Below are 17,982 nucleotides of genomic sequence, written 5' to 3'. Positions count from 1 at the left end.
CCCCCAGCAGACCAGAGACACCGGGAGCAGAGCCTCAGCGGCAGCGGGGTGCCGCGCCTCTGAGGCTTTGCTCTGGCAAAGTCTCAGAGGCGCGGGACCCCCCCGCGGCTGCCGCTTCAGTCCAGGTGCCTGTGGTCTGCTGGGGACGGTCCCCAGCAGACCACAGGCACCCGGACTGAAGCAGCAGCAGCGGCGGGTTCCCGCGCTTCTGAGGCTTTGCTCTGGCAAAGCCTCAGAAGCGCGGGAACCCGCCCGGTGCCCCTGGTCTGCTGGAGATGGTCTCCAGCAGACCAGGGGCACCAGATCAGCTTACGAACGGGGCTTTCTCGCCTTGGAACTCGCAGGTAGCAATCCGCTACCTCGACCTCCGGGGCGAGAAAGCCCCGTTCGTAAGTCCGGATCCGACATAAGTCGGATCCGCGTAAGTCGGGGACTGCCTGTACTCTGGAGTAAATACATCTCAAGCTCGTCTTTTTCCCGGGTCCTTCAGGGCAGGGGTTTGGCAGTGTGTGTGTGGAGGGGAGTGGTGGGAGAGGGTGCAGAAGTGAGGACAAGGTCTTAGAGAGATGGGGGACAGTACAGAAATCTCAGAGTATGGGGGGGATGAGAGGCAGGTAAGGAGGGTCCACCCTTATCCTAAACCCCTCCACTTCTGTTGAAGCTGTTCCACTTTTAGCCACTGCTATATGGGAGCACCGCCTACTCCCCAAAGCTGCCTTATGAATTCAGTCCATTAAAAATTCCCAGGAATAAAATGTTGCAGGTCAAATGAATTGTTAACTTTATGGACTCTGCTGACTCACTAAAAAGATCGGATTTTTTTATTGTTAGACCCAAAGTGATTTTTTTGTATTTCCTGACAATTCTGATTTTTTTTAATTCAAGTTATTTACCCAGATTTAGTCTAGACTAAACTGTATTAACATGCTAAATACCTTAAGTTAATGTAGATATACACTGCCTTATCTACTGGTTCAACGAGCGACATATTGTGTTCTGCTTCTACAAGTAATTATTTATATACAAAAATATACATTATGTAAAATGCTATGTTGTTCTTAAACTTAGACATTTTGTGTTGGAACATCAGAGTTCTTAATATCTCAGAAATTACGTGTCACAGATAATTGTTTATACCTAATCAATTGATTCTTACCATCACAAGTTGGGAGTGGGTGGCTCCACCAATGGTTTTTTTCACATAGCAGAGGCTCTTCATGGCTCAGTCTATAACCTGGATCACAACTAAATGATACAGTGGATCCAATAGAGAAATCATGACCGTAACGACGTCCATGAACTGGTATGCCAGGATCCAAACAGGAATAGGTATTAACGGTTACACCTAGAATACAAAGGAAACATGACAAAATACTAAGATGTTTTAAAAAGCATTCAACTGTGCTGGAAAAACAAAAAAGCAAACTGCTTTTATAGCACATATTTAGCTAAATTATCTTTAACCTATATTGGTGTGTGTAACATCTTACATTCACTTATTATGTGAGCAGCTGCAGAAGCAGAGAAGAAGAGAAAGGGAGCTGAAGAGAAAAGAAACAACAGGCTGGCTAATTTTAGATGAGTCACAAAATTCAAATCTTTTGTTTCTCAACAAGAAAGACAGATTGTTCATAATTCCAGTATGAAAGAACAAGGAGAGAAAAACACAAAAGGGGTGGGGGGGAACAGATCTAAATTAGTTCAGTGAGGGAAACAGAGAAAGTTCATTAATAGACTTAAAGGAATGACATTTCTGAGAAATCAAGTTACAAACAAAAAGGCATCTGTTGCCGAAAGCAAATATCAGTTTCTGGTTTTATTTGCTATTCAGAATCTCCTTGGTTGGTTGGGTGGGTGATTTAGTAATTTGTGGGGGGGTTGTTTTGTTTTATTCAGTTTATTTTGTTTTTGTAACAACACAAAGAATATATTTTACTGCCTAAAGTGCTATAATAGAAAGAAAAGAAAAGGAACCTAAAACCTTAACTTAATCTATTAAACGTCTCCCATAAATTTGATGGAAATGAAGGAGAAGTTGTGCTGTTTATTAAATCAGTGCCAATAGTGGAATAAGTATACCCAGTGGAGAAAGTAGAAAGTGAAGTAGATGGTCCAAGACAAAGGGAATGGTTGGGCAAGACCTTCCTTCTCTTTCCAAGCAAGGTAGAAGAAAAATAATTTTCAGTAGTACAGAAAAATGAAAGCAGAGCAGGCATCAGTTGCTAATAGGTTGGTGGAAAAGCTGGATGCTATAAGAGAACCATAACTAATTAATATAGCCCATAAATGAAAGTTTTTTAAAAGCTTGCTTTTCTGAATGTAAGCTGAATCAGAAGGAAAGAAATCATATTATGACTATGAGATACCTACTTCCTAATCAAATACCTTTCGGGTACAGCTACACGGGGAGGGGGGAGAGGAGGGTTTGGGGTGGAAGAAGTTATGAAAATTGCTCTTGAATTTGCATATCTTCTTCCGATTCTTTTTTTTGGAAGATGATTTTCTGATATTTGGCCCATCTGCATGGGGTTGGGGTTGAAGAAGTTATGAAAATTGCTCTCGAATTTGTATATCTTCTTTCGATTCTTTTTTTCAGAAGAGGATTTTCTGATATTTGGCCCATCTGCATGGGGTTGGGGTTGAAGAAGTTATGAAAATTGCTCTCGAATTTGCATATCTTCTTCCGATTCTTTTTTTTGGAAGAGGATTTTCTGATATTTGGCCCATCTGCATGGGGCCAAATGATAAAACCTATATTAAGAAAAAAAATTGTGATCATGAATCTAGCAGATAATTCCCTATTTCCCTCCCCAAAGTACAATGTTATTTGGGGGAATACGTGCAGTATTGATCCCCCTTACCTTTTTATGATCGATTTTATGGTTTGGTATATTTTATATGATTGCATATGTAACACTGTCTATATCTGAAGGATTACTCATCTTTACACAGTAAGTGTAATTAAATGCCACGCGAACAATAACTTTCTTCCAAGAGAAATTATCCAGATCATTAATGGAAAAAATATTCCTTAAAAGGTAATTATCTGCTCAAAATATATATTTTGACAGTAGTTTCACTGTGTAATTTCTTACTGTTGTTCTTATTTTTAAACCCAATAATTCAGAATACTATAAAATATTATTATGTGAATCATATTTTAAAACATGGAAAAAAAGTTCTTCATAATAGTGTACACACATTGTGTTTAGTGCTAAGGTCACCTAAGTTACTTATTAATAACCTAACTTCTCTAATGGTATTTTCTCCTCACATTCTCCCTCTTGGATTTGTATGGAAAAGATTTTGATGCCAAAAGTGGAGATGTGTGAAGGCAATTCTACAAAGGAGAAGTGGTTTATCAAAGAAAATGAAAGGCAAGGACCAGCAGAGATCATCCTTTGTGAAGGTGGCTCAATTCTGCAGCCAATCAACTACAAATATGTCATTTAAACACTTCCAATTTATTATATATGTTACCAAACAAGAAATATTATTTCTCTGCACTTTGTGCAGACCTTCACAATTTATTGCCCAGAAAGCTGAAGCAGAATACAGTGGAGAGATGGTGTGCTCAAATGCTAAGCAGGGACAAAGACTTGTGTCATTCAATAGTTATTCCTCTAGGTGAATAGGGAAAGGCACTGATGGATTTTGATAAGATTTTGATAAAGTACCACCCAGTCTTCCTGGGATGGAAGGACACTTGCCTATAAAAAAATCAAGGTTGGTTAAAGCCGAGAAAAAAAAAATTAGGGAGATCCCTCAATTCTCTATCAGGTACAAGAAAAACTCCAGGGAGAATGAAACGCAAAACATTTTCTAACTACTAGCAGATTTCCTTAAATCAAATACAGAGATTTTGAAAGCAGGCTTCACATGGTGCCTACAAGAACTTGTAGAAGTCTGAACTTTGTGTGATAGAAATTACTCAGTATACATTGTACCTTAAAGCCAGCACCGTTACTATTCTGGGATAAATGTAGAAGGGTCACAACCACTCTTAAACAATACAATCATGTGAGAATTATTCTCTTGTAGTGGTTCTAGTAACCATTAATATGAAAAAATGGAAGCAGAATACCTATCTGCCTGATGTTAAATAGAAGCTAAATACATGGAAAATGGCATTCAAAACCAGTTAATTTGTATTAAAAAGTGATCTATGTAATACTGCCAAGACCAGTGAAAAATGCCATGGTCTGCAATATAAAGTGCCATTCACACAAAATAAGTTGATGTTCACTGCAAAACCATTTTTGTCAAGTGATTAAAAAACAAATTATAAGATGCCCATCCTTCCTACCATGCTAGAACATTTCTCATCACAGTCCTTGTGTACCCAGCAAGTTTCCCTAGACAGATACACAGCACTGTTCCTAAAAGAGAAGCCCATTGCTGTATAATTTAAATTATAATGTTTTTATATGCCATTTTTATAGCTAAAAATCATATTTGTGGACGTAAAGTTAGACACGGACATCTATATTTAGGAAATAAATAAATAAATGGCCTAATTTTCAGATAGTCTGCACAACCCAAACTCCCATTCACTTTAGTGAAGGTACAGATACCCAACGCCTGTGAAAATTGTGCTGCCAATTCAGGTGCCAAAAGCACAGGTATAAGCACCCAACCAAGTTTGAACATTCTGACCCATACTTTCACAATGTTATTATAGTTACTGATTATATATTGTTTTGCACACACAAAAATGCTTTATACTAGCTGTAAAAGACAAAAGAATAACAAGCCATGAAAGTTATCACCCGCTGGCTCCAATCTCAGTCATCTCTTTATTAAACTAGTAAGGAGTGGGAGTACAAAAGCAGCAACCCTAAGGTGTCCTGCATATTGCTCAGCAGTTAAACTGTTTTGACAGATTAAGGAAAGCTTTAGTGGGCTCCAGACAGAATCCCATCAAATTATCTTCATCTGAATGGATGAAAGTGGTGGTCCAAGGTAGTACTGAAGGGGACAAAAATGAACATGTGTGTGAGCATGTGTATTTCAAGAGGCATAGGGATAAAAGTATGCAATTCAACATTGCTTACTTTCATAGTGAATCTTGAATCCATTATTGGAACGACTGTTGTCAGTTGTAAAGAGAAGGTAAATGAAATTGCTGCTGCTGAACAGAAACTGTGGGACCTGTGTACCATTGTAAGAACCCAGAAGAGGAGACAGGAGATTTGGTCCATCATGAACTTCCAAAACATCATAATTGAGTTCAGTCTGAAATCTAGGGGAGAGAAAATACACACACACATACACACACACAAATATATATATGTACACACAAACATATACATAGAAAATAGTTGTATTAGAATTACTTTGGTATAAATATAATCACATTTTAGATTGTAAATATTATTCAAATTATATATAACACATATCTAAATGATGATGCTTAACAAACCCAATGTAAATTAATCGTATTATTATAATAGGATTATTCAAAGGGCCAAGAATACACTTTAGAGAGAATTCATGCCTCTCAGGGAAGACATGATGGGAAATTGTTCCATCAACTCCAGCCAGTCAATAATCTCCCAGAAATAATATGTACTTCACTTCTATTGTCATTATAAGGTAAAGATTGAAACAAAATGATGTAATGTGTACAAGAGATTATTTTTATGAGTGAAGCAGCAAGAACTGATTCATACACGCTATCTCCATGGAATTAATACCATGAACATTGTCCAGACAGATTATTTGAATAAATTATCAACACAACAGCCAATGTACAATACTGTTAACAATGCAACTCAGGTTTGTTTTCTAATAAGGAGAGAGGCTTACACATAATTTAACTGCCTTCAAAATATGATGTAGAAAGGCCTCACATTTCAAATCTAGGAGCTTGAAATTGTCCTAGAAGTAGGTACCTAATGCAAAGCCATTGCAGAAGTCCTTGACTTTCAAGGGTCAAGTGGGTGCCCTGAACTTCTGAAACAGAGCCACATATATTTAGGTACCTTAAATATGGAAGTAGGAACCCAACTCAAGCCGTCCCTTGTCTATACATTTTGATCTAATTAACTTTAGAGGAGAAAAAAGCAACCTTATGGGTTTGTTGGCAAATATTATTTTTATATTTATAACATTTTAATTCCCGTTGTCATTAGAGTCAATTTATTGAGAAAATGATCACAAGAGCCATGGTAATGCTTTCTTCTTTTGTGTAGTATTTCATTCTATAGATCGCAAACAACAACATAGAAGTGCTTTTCACTTCAGGATTCTATTAATCTGAGTGTTTATTGTTGCAGCCTGTAAGCAAGGTCTAGAGAGTGAGATCCCTTTAGGGTTTTGATGGCAATGCATCAGTAAAGGCTTAATTGAGACAAGTCAGAAGTGATGGCAAGCAAGGGAAAGTGTGAATGTCATTGCAAGGGGTGATTTCTGCTCCAGCTCTCGAGGGATATATGCTAACATTTGTCAAGGAAGAGCAGTGCTTCGGGGTACCACATTATTCTTGAAGTCTCAGATGCCATCAGTGGCCCAAAGCATCTTTTGTACATCTACATTTGACTGGTTGATTGAAACCTGTCTCTCCAATGTGAATAAATGTACAGATTCTCAAGTGTGTTGCAAAGCACTCTCATAGATTGTTAATGACCTTTTAATGGTAATCAAAAATTACTACACTACTGTACTGGGGTTCTAATTATTCCCTAAACATGGACATATACCAGCCCAACCAATTGTAATGGTAACAGCTAATAATTGTTTTACTTTTTAGTATACTATAGATGCCAACTTCCAAGGAGTGAAAGAGATGATATAATGAAGCAGGTTACATACCCCATCCTCCTCCTCAGCACAGAGCGGGAGAATGAGGTTTTATAATAGATGCTTGGAAAACATAATCATGGACAAAGATAAAGGAATGGGGCTGAGCTTCCTGGATAACTTAGTGTGGATTAAAAATCACAGTTGAAAATAATTATTAAGGAATTTTACAGCAAGGAATAGTTTCAACTAAGAGTCATTCTTGTAGCAGTAGAGGGTGAGAATGAAAGATATTTCATGAAATAGAATAAATTAACATTTCCACAGAATTTAGAGGGTAGTGCAGCAGAATTTAGGAGTCACTGGCATGGCATGTGGTCCCATTTGACTTGGAGTACATGGGACCCCATGCATAAGTCTGCTCTAAAAGGCTAGTAGGCCAGTGCAGGCATGATTGCTCATAATGGTTTCAAGAAGCTACACTAGCTTCTTATTTGGGTGTTGAAACTATTCCTCACACAGTCATCTCCAGTTCACTTCCCTCTAGCCACATATGAAGCAAATATAAGGCAGAGAACAAAATCTCTATATAGTGTCACCTACACAGCTTTCTCTTCTGCTCAAATAAACTAGCAGGCCAGGGAAGCATGAAACCAAAGCTAAACCTCAAGAAGAAGGAAGAATGTGGCAATTGCCCCAATAGGAAACCCTAAAACAGGTGTATCCAGATGAAGGTGAATGGTGAAAAATGAAGGAGAAGGTGGGATGAGGAGAAATGAGCATTCACCAGAGGAAAGAGAGAGGGATACCTGCATGTGGAAGACTGTGTTTATGTGATGGAGGGAACATCTATGGGGTTTTTGCTTGAAATTCTCAGGCAACTAAAAGGATTACTTTGCATTTGCACTTGGAGGGCACAGTCACATATTGCAACACTTCTGGTAATTTTTCTTCTCCACCCACATCCTGACTTCTTGGAACAATCCCTATTACCTGGCTGTTTACCTTCCCAACTGAGAGAGAGTTTGGGAACTGACAGGAAAACCAGCCAAAACCCCTTTTAAGCCCCTTTTACAGTTTTCTCAAATGGCTCCTTCCTAATCTTTAAAAACAACATTTCCAAAAACATTAAACTTCCCAGAAATTAACCAATGTCCTAATAGTTAATAAAAAAAAAAAAAAAAAAAAAAAAAAAACATGCACAAACCAAAAAACAGTGATGCTATGGGCCTAGTTTTATTGAAGACTTATAACACATGATAAAGCATTCTGTGTGAACCCAACATATTTAACTAAAGAAAACAAATCTTATTTCTAATCTATTTTTTTTTCCTGAAGTAGCAAGCATATCAGTTACCCAAATAAAAAAATCAAATATTAAGCTATATGTATACTCACACCATGTGACTTAGCTTTTTTGAACCAGCCTATCAAATCAGTGCAATGCCAGGACTTAAGCAGTATGACCAGCCACACACTGGATAATTTCATTAGCCCAGTGTGTTTGGTATGCTGATCAGCAGTGAGATGATTAGCAGCACTGGCATTTAAATTGTCATAATTAGGCTTCAAGATTAATGCCACAAGATGAAGAGTGGCAATTCACATTTCTCGCTGTTGTTATTTCGAGTCAGTCTGTCTAGGTATAGACTAAAAAAAAAATCCCAACATATCTCATTGTCACAGCTATCACTGTCACCAGAAGGAGTAGAATCTTCAGAGACAAGAAATTCATAAGGACACAAAAATATGAAATAAATGTGATGGGAGACAGAAAATTAATGTATTTTCAGTATCTGTGGATGTCTCTTTATTCTAGTTGTTACCAAGCTATTTATGTCATAATGTCTGGAAACAGTAGCATTTCGGGTACAGTTACTAGACTATCAGACTTGCTGGGGCCTATAGATCCTTCAAAGTCACAGGGGAAGGATAAACCATAGGAATGGAAATGAATTCAGAATGGCATAGCGTGAGAATGGGAACTATTGTGCAAGTAAGAAGTTGAAAAGCTGAAAGGTTAACATGGCTTATGTTTGCAGGAAATATTCCAAGCAGTGCCCTTTCATGTAGATTATGAAAACCACAGAGGTCTACAGATTTTGTGACTTGTAGAATAAATAAAACGTGTATATTTTGCCCTACTCATAAAGCCACAAGAAGCCATATCTAATATCTTTAGATTTTTACATTAGTGAATATTTAGAGCACCATGTCTCTCCTTTCTCAACACAAAGGTGAAAATGCAAAAATTTGGATAAAATATGTAAAATTGTGGGAAAGGTTGTAAGATAGAGAGAAAGGTAACATGGCTGCATTTTTAAGAAAATTAATCCAAGGATTTCAAGAGACTGAGCTGCAGACTTCTTGGTTTCCTCACTAAAGGGAGTCATACAACCAAAACCACCACAGGGAGTGAAAAGAGGAGGTCAGATGGGGATAGGATTTTTTCCCAAAATCTCCAAAATTCTCCCAGTATGGGAAAACCATTTCTTATCCAGTTCTAATGAGCAGTCCCATAGGGTATGTTTATACTGTACGCTTATTTTGAAATAAGCAATTCCAGAATAGTTATTCTGAAATAACTTATTTCAAAATAGAACATCTACACTGCAGGGAAGCTTTAAAATTAGTCAAAGGTAGGCTTCCCTAATGTAGACATGCTATCTCAATGTAGTGCCCCAGGAGGCCCTGGGAAGGAATAACTTAGAATGGCCCTGGTGAGGGGCTATTTTAAAATAGCAGCAGTGGAGCGTCTACATATGCCTTATTTCAAAATAGCTATTTTGAAATAGGCATTATTCCTCATAGAATGAGGTTTACACATTTTGGAATAAGCCATCCATTATTATTTTTAAATAACAGAATGGCTGTGTAGATGCTCAAATTGTTATTTCTAAATAACACTAGTCATCTCAAAATAACAGTGCAGTGTAGACGCACCCTATGCAAGCGATCTCATTTCTTTATTTTAAGTAAACATGACCTCAGCGATTCACTTGCCATGAGCAAGGAATAATCATATGAGTAAGCAACATAAAATTGGATCTAAATAAAAAATCTGGTAAGAGAAAGTGCATTATTATTTGCTTTTCACCAGCATAAATAAAAAAAGCCTATTATATTTTTCCTCACAAAACCAACATTCTGGTTTAGAACACTACACATAATGTTAGACTTTAAGGTTTAAAGTTGATTTCTCCACTGACTTCAATGGGGAGTTTCACCAAAAATAATGATGGCTCACTATGGCTTCATATAGGAAGTATTATGTAGAATACTCAGGTTAAACAAATTACTTGAAATTATATGATATTAAGCATAGGATTGATTCACAAAGATATTAAGGCAAGCTCTAAGTCATGAGACTTATTTTTTAGACACTTAGAAAATCTATGGGATTTGCAAAATGTAAGCATTGCACATTGGCACACTATATGAGGAATGGAGAGAGATAGGCACCTTACACTGCATTCACAAAGCCCAGCACACTAGGCAGCTCCTTGCTTAAACTAGTATAAAGAAAATGCCAAGCTGACAGTTGTGTGCTAAGCCTCACAACTGTCTCAGGGATAGGGACCTCCTTCCACTTGGGATTCTCAGATGCAAACCATCTCTTGGTGTTTGGCACCTAGTTTTAGTCTGATGGTAGCATATGAGGGAGGCCCCACTTCAAGTCTATTTTAGGAAGAGGAAGAGGTTTGAACTAGTATCTGTCACACCAAGAGGTGAAGGCCACAGTTAGCTTTTTTAAATGTATACATTTTAAAATGTATCAGGGATCCTCACTCCAGGGTATCCCATTTTATTAAGCACCAAGCTACAGAATCATTCTCTTACTTGCTTTCATCTCACTCAGACCTAATATTGAAATTATTATTTGGAGAAAGAGAGAGAACAAGCAAACATGCATATGTGATGACTTTGTAGCCTGGTTCTTAGATTAGTCATCTGGGAAGTGAAAGACTCAAAATCCTGGTGCTCTTGTTATTTTGCTTTCTTTCTGATAATTAACAACTGTGGAACTTTTTGAACTAATTTTGAGAGATTAAAATTCAAATAATTTCTCCTTTCTGGTGGAGAATGGACTGGAACCAGGGGTCTCCTAAATCCCAGGTAAGTACCATAGCCACCACTCACCTAAAGATTACAAAGGCATTATTTTGTCCCCCGCCACACACACCATTTTATATAAGCTCATCTATCTGATCAAGTAGGAGAGCTCTGAACACACTTACTAGATCATGCCACACAAAAAAGTTAGGCAGAGGAATGCTTATCTTCTCAAGTTTTTCATGTCTCTGGAGCTTAGGTATGTAGACACCAGACATGGGGCTGCTGTGCATGTCCTCAGAGGCATGATTTTACTGCAATTTTAGGTGCCTGCATGGTTTGGTGACAATTAAGCAGATGTCTTATGACTCCCAGTGGTGCCTTATTGTGGGATTTAGGTGGCTAATGTGGCAGTCAGGTGCTGAAGTTCTTTTGTGACTCCAGCATGATGTATTTCAGTTGGATGGCCATGATATATCATGTAAATCCATCATAAAGTTATTGACATGATATGTGTGCCTTCTCACTTCAAAAATTCCCACAAATCCCCCTTTAACATCAGCTCACCATTTGGCTTATTTAAGATTATAATATGCAGAAAAAGTCTTGCTCCTACTCTAAGAGTCCACACCCATCTGACAAAATATAGCAGATAGTTTACTATTTTTTGTGAATTAAAGCTACTTTTGCTTTATTTTAATGCAGTTTAAACAAAAGGCAGGAACAATTTCCCAAAAGCTTCTTTTCCTCTTCTGGAGAGAGAATGGAAGCAATGGAAGTGAGGTAATGGCTTTGCTTTGCCCTCCCCTCAACATGTAGAATTCCACGTTCCTGAGGGATTTATATCTCTGGGATCTGGGAGAATTCTTTACGTTTTTGTGGGAGCATGGAAATCTACTTAAAGAGGTGTCTCTTATATATAGACACACAACTATCTGTCCTAACAGTTTTATTTATGATTATCACATGGGAGAAGTCCTGACCTGAGTTCAGAGGAGTCAGGATTTTCAACTTGCATGTTGATGGGAAAGATTAGAAACTGAAAACCGAAAGCTTGGGCTAATATTGAGACATGCAATAGGCTCTTTGGTTTGAAAGGTGATGTATGTCAACGTGAAACTTGTTTTATTAGGGAAGTAGTTAAATAAAATGTTAAATAGTTTTGCTGATAAGTAATTTATAATTTGAATACTCAGGTGGTCTTAACGTTTTCCTTATTAAACAGATGTTTTATATGGTAGAGTCGAATACACTCATATCAATAATGTCAAACAACAATACCATTTGAGAATCAATTTAACATTACCCATGCAGTCAGACTGAGCTCTACACAGATCCCATTACAGGATCAGTATTTTAGAAACAATTAAAACATAACTGGAGGCCTTTATACATAAAATGAATAAAACATCTCTATAAAAGAAAAGGGCACACATGTATAGCTGAACAGTAGTAACATGTTATCAGACAAAAAATCGTTTTAGGTACATGAAAAGTTTAAATTGGGAAATTCAAGCTAAAATTAAAAACAAAAAGAGGGCTTTCAAAAAGGTCTGCAGTGATTTAGGAGAACAATAAAAGCCAGCAGAATTTATGCTCTGAGGGCACTTGGTGGCTTTTGAAAATCCTTCCCAATAAGGCAAAATCCCCAACTACTCTTATCAAACTATAAATGGACTATACAACACAGAAAATAACTTCCGTTTATGGGTAACATTAGAAAAACATATCAAATAGGAAAAACATTTGTCAAGACCTTTCAAATGTAATTTTGATAGAGTGTCCTGGTTCTGCTTCAATCACCCACTCACAATTCAAGGAGTCTTTGTAGTACCCAGGCCAGCCTGGAGAGAGGATTACTCCACTGGGAGATGAAAAGTGCCCACCACATGGAGCTTAAAAAAAAAGATAGAGAGAATAGAATAATGGAGATTTACATCTTGTAGATTAACATTGTCACCCTTATTAAAACTGATGTTTTAAATTAATTATTATTATAATACCAAGGCATTTAAGTTTTTTTCCCCCAATATCTTAAGCCCCAAGCCTACTTTGTAAGACACTTGAGGCCAACCACACAATGCAAGATCAAATGCAAGATCAAAGGTGAAAAAAACCAAATCATACATATGTTGTAAACATTGACAATGATTGCTCCATTTTAATATAATAAATACAATTTATCATCCCAAAGATAAGAACAGACCATCTGAATGCACTCCTTTTAAATATATCCTTTTAGTCTTAGAGGGGTAGCTGTGTTAATCTGTAACTTTAAAAACTAGTAGTTCTGTAGCACCTTAGGGAATGTCTACACTAGGAAACTATTTCAAAATAACTAAAATTAATGTAATAACTCCCGAAATAACAAAATGGAAATAGTGTTTCCACACTATGGGGAAGCCTCGAAATTAGTTCAAGGTAGGCTCCATTATTGTGGATGCACTACCTTGAGTTAGAGCCACAGGAATCAATGGGGAGTAATTACTTTGAATCACTCTGAGGAGTAGTTATTTCAAAATAGCAGCACAGGAGCATCTACACGAATGCTATTTTGAAATAACAATTACAAAATAAGCATTATTCCCTGCAGGAATATAGATTTCAAAATAACCAGCCTGGGCTTGGTATTGTGGCTACTTATTATTTTGAAATAAGGGAGGTTATTTCAAAATAACTCCCTAGTGTAGACTAGGGCTTAGAGGCTATCTATCTCTCTATCTATACACAGACACACACACACTCAAGTTTATCTCAGGAAGTGGAAGTGGGTTTTGCCACAAAAGCTCAAAAGTCATGATACAATATATACATGAAGGTGCCACAGGACTACTCATTTTTATATCCTCTTAGATACACCTTATTAATGTAACTATGCCTTTTGAAAAAGATATGGAGAAGCTTGAATTTCAGTCTTTAAAATACTGGGTGTGGACAAGGTAGGACCTGCTGACTCCAGCTGACTTTGACCTTTTGTGTAATTTGTATAAGTCACTTGTCTTTTCTGTGGAACAAATTCCCCATATGTAAAAAGGGGATACTTACCAATCTCACGGTGATGTTCCGAGGAGTAGGTAAAGATTTGTAAAATATTTTGTAGGTATAAATATAAATATTATTCTCAGATACAATTGAGTGCATGTGGGTTAAGAAAAGTTTCATTATAATCAACATAATTCCACCTGAGAATTTATAACTAAAGCTTTACTGTGGCTTGATGACATTGCAATCATGATGACAATCTAACTATTAAATAGAAAGTTTGAATTATAGCTCACTGTAGTTCCCTAAACAAATGTCCATGAGTAGCATACATTAAATGGTAAAACTAATTAGCAAATTCTGGATAATTCAGAAAAAAAAAGAAAAAAAAAGGAGCCTCCAAGGTTGATGGTCTATTGAATTATTTCATTATCTTTGATTCCGCAGATGTGAAAGATACTTCCAACCCTCAATTTAAGTCTATGAAATGTTTCAGTCATTTTTGATTGCAGTGCTAATTCTGTTAGGAATGTTGTGCTTGCTCTTTTCCTATGTCAGGAGCAAAGTACTTTCAATGGTTAATGACCAATGATTCAATGACTAGTTGGAAGCCAGTATCAAGAGGAGTGCCCCGGGGGTCAGTCCTGGGGCCAGTTTTGTTTAACATCTTCATAAATTATCTGGATGATGGCATGGATTGCATATTGCAAACTCAGCAAGTTGATGAATGGGGGAGAGATAGATGTGCAGGAGGGTAGGAATAGGGTCCAGAGACAAACTGGAGGCTTTGGCAAAAATAAATCTTATGAGTGTCAACAAGAACAAATGCAGAGCCCTGAATTTAGGAAAGAAAAACCCCATGCACTGCTATTGGCCAGGGATCAATTGGTTAAGTGACAGTTCTGAAATAAAAAAGATCTGGGAATTCTAGAAGATAAGAAATGAGATATGAGTTCATAGTGTGCCCTTGTTGCTAAGAAAGCTAGTGGCATATTAGACTGCATTAGTTGAAGCACTGACAGCAGATCGAAGGAAGAGATTATTCTCCTCTTTTTGGCACTGGTCAAGCTACATCTGGAGTACTGCACCAAATTTTGGGGCCCTCCACTACAGAAAGGATGTGGACAAACTGGAGAAAATCCAGTGGAGGGTGACAAAATTGATTATGGGGCATATGTCTTCAGACTTAAGGCTGAGGGAACTGGGTTTATTTAGTCTGCAAAAAAAAAAAAATGAGAAGGGATTAAATAGCAGGTTGACACAATTTGAAGGAGGGGTTCCAAAGAGAATTAAGCCAGGCTATTCTCAGTAGTCACAGGTAACAGAACAAAAAGCAATGGTTTCAAGCTGAAGTGGGGGAAATCAAGGTTGGATATTAAGAAAAAAATATTTCCCTAAGAGGGTGATGAAGCACTGGGAAGGGTTGCTTAGAGATGTGGGGTTATTGCCATTCTTAAAGGGGTTTTAAGGCCATTTATATTGAGTAGGAGTATGGATTAAATTATTTTGAGATCTCTTCCAGTGTTCTCTCTAAACTGTGCAGCAGTGCAGCTTCAAAGGTGATTAATCAGTCCTGCCCAGTTAGTCAGCTCCATGCATTGAGCCCTGAGCCTCTGACTGGGTGGGGCTGATTAGTTACCTGTGAACTGTGCTGCTGTGCATCTTAGAGGGAACACTGACTCTCTTCCAACCGTAATCTTCTTTGATTTATGATTCTCTGATTCAACTTCTTAGCACAGAAATGAGATTTTTTTAATTAGTCAGAGAAAAATGATAAAAGGGATACACTGAAAATCTCCAGTGTTTTTCTGGCCCAGAGTTTCATTCTGGCAGTTAACCAGGAAGAGGAGAAAGAGAGCTATGCAGCTTTGAATGGGCAATGATTCTCATTGGGAAAAAAATACCAATTGTGAAGCCTTATGATTCTGAAATGATTATTATTGTGGTGTTTACCCAGAACTAGATCAGGAAGAAAGAAAATATCACAAAAGCAAGGTAGCTTTGCAGACTTTTTTCCAACCATTTCTAGAGGCAGATCTGCCAGAAACGTCCCTACAACAAAGGTCCCGAAAATGTGTGGGGCAGACAGGAAGGTTTGGGGGTGTAAGGTGGGGTTTGGGCCAGCTTCCAAGGAAGGTGAGAAGGGAGCTCCACCCAACTTCACTCTGGCCCCAGTTGGAGATCCAACCTGTCTGCCCCATGCTCTGCTCCCTTCTCAGCCACAGCTCTGCAACACCCACAGCTTAGTACTGGCCCCAGCCACAGCTCCACTCAATCCCCTGCTCTATCCTCAGACCAGCTCCACCCTGACCACTGTTCTGTCCTCAGGCCAGCTCCAGTCGAAGCCACAACTTCACTCTGCTGCCTACTGCACCCCAAGCCCAGCCCTTCCATCATTTTCTGCCCCCAGGCCAGCTCTGCCTCTAGCCTCAGCTCTACCCACATCACTATTTCATCCTCCAGATACATCTTCAGTCTAAGATCCTCTACTGAGACAGCTGTGCTGTAATGGAGAGGAGGTGTGGAAAGATTCCATTACATGTAAGGGAAAACATGATAGAAGTCCAGACACCACTGTCCTAGAAAGTCTGTTCAGTTTTAGAAATCCAGATTCTTTCAGTTTATGAATCTATACAATTGCACAATATATTGTCCAATCCTGATTACTGTATCTTTTGAGAGGCTATCATCACTACATGTGCTGCAAAAATGAAGTTTCTTTCCCTGACACCAAAATTAAAAAAAAAGAACGATGGAAAGAATAGGTGGGTGGAGAAAACTTCCAGAGCAAGAAAACAATGGGAGACAATCTTTCCACATCATCAGTCCATTAGACACAGAAGGGGCTTAAATGAGATCATCTTCCTCCATATACCTCAGGGAGGAAAATCACTGCTGCAGAATGTCTTGTGTGCTTTTTTATTATTATTTGTTTTGGGAAAGGCCTAATATTCTCCCTAGATAGAAAATAATTGAGTGAAATTTCTAAAATCCTCCACATGTAGTAATTCTATTTTATTAGTGCCATTAAAATTTTATAAATAGATACAAATAATTATGTCATTCCAGAACTTGACAGTGGGTATTGTAATGCTAAACAGCTTATGAATTATACACATATACAATATGGTGACCCAAGCTTGTATTATGCACCTGTTTTACCTTTTGGAAAAAAAATAATGAAGCAAAAAATACCTTGCCCTGCAGAAAACATAGTCAAGGAGGAAACTGATCATTAAATTAACAGATTTTTTATTTTTCTTAATTAAAATGCTGCATTTTCAAGGAAGTGATTTTAGTTCCTTACTCCAATGATGACATTTTTCTTACAGCTTCAGGGGGGTAGCCGAGTTAATCTGTACAGAAAAAAACAACAAGAAATGGTCTGGTAGCACTTTATAGACTAACAAAACATGTAGATGGTATCATGAGTTTTTGTGGGCAAAGCCCACTTCTACAGATGACCGGTCATCTGAAGAAGTGGGCTGTGCCCAAGAAAACACGAGATACCATCTACATGTTTTGTTAGTCTATAAAGTGCTACCAGACCATTTTTTGTTTTTTTCTTACAGTGTTTGATTGAAAAGCTTGGTGGCCTTGAGTGAACCCAGCCACTGATTTGATAGGACTTGCTGCAGGGTTGGGCCATTTTTCTTCTTTATTTTAAATTAAAATGCATTAGCCTGGGACCAAAGTACTGTATAAGGAGCTAGGAGCATGACTGGGCAGGCAGCAATACCAGGTTCTTGGTTGAGACTTATGTTGCTGAACAGTGATTTTATGACCTTTGATGGGAATTAAATCTAAGGCCTCCTTACTCAGATTATAAGACCTTGATTAGTAAAGAGCTATAGCAGAGAAAATGGTTGTGAGGTGTGGAATAATGGACGTACAGATTGTCAATGGTCCCAATAAAGTGACACAGATATGTAAGACCATCCACTCCATGTGCAGCCTCATCAGAGCAGTATGGATTGTAACCGTGGGAGGGAGAATAGTCTTTGTGCTACTTCTATTCCCCCTACCATCAACACCGTGTGATGGTCACTACACTATGGATTGATAGCGTGAGGGTTAGATTCCAAGAGGAATCATCAGTTGTAGCACCTAACTTTTAAGCATCTGGCTGCTTTGTAGAATTCATAAACCTGAGTTAGGTGCCCAATCTCACTATACAATGTATTAAGGGATTTAGGCACCTAAAAT

General features: G+C 38.0%; 1 protein-coding gene across 3 annotated transcripts in view; it reads right to left on the bottom strand.

Annotated features, from left to right (window-relative positions):
* Window positions 1-17,982, bottom strand: part of CSMD3 (CUB and Sushi multiple domains 3) — a 1,183,531-nt gene that overhangs the window by 474,968 nt on the left and 690,581 nt on the right. For all 3 annotated transcript variants that reach the window (XM_075920204.1, XM_075920205.1, XM_075920206.1), the window contains 3 exons: window positions 12,551-12,689; window positions 5,055-5,242; window positions 1,157-1,345 (listed from right to left, as the gene is read on the bottom strand). In XM_075920204.1, coding sequence (XP_075776319.1) covers window positions 1,157-1,345; window positions 5,055-5,242; window positions 12,551-12,689 — 516 coding nt within the window. The remainder of the gene's footprint in view (window positions 1-1,156; window positions 1,346-5,054; window positions 5,243-12,550; window positions 12,690-17,982) is intronic.

This window comes from Pelodiscus sinensis, chromosome 2 (assembly GCF_049634645.1).
Source record: "Pelodiscus sinensis isolate JC-2024 chromosome 2, ASM4963464v1, whole genome shotgun sequence".
Lineage (NCBI taxonomy): Eukaryota > Metazoa > Chordata > Testudines > Trionychidae > Pelodiscus > Pelodiscus sinensis.
This window is presented reverse-complemented; position numbering and strand designations above follow the sequence as displayed.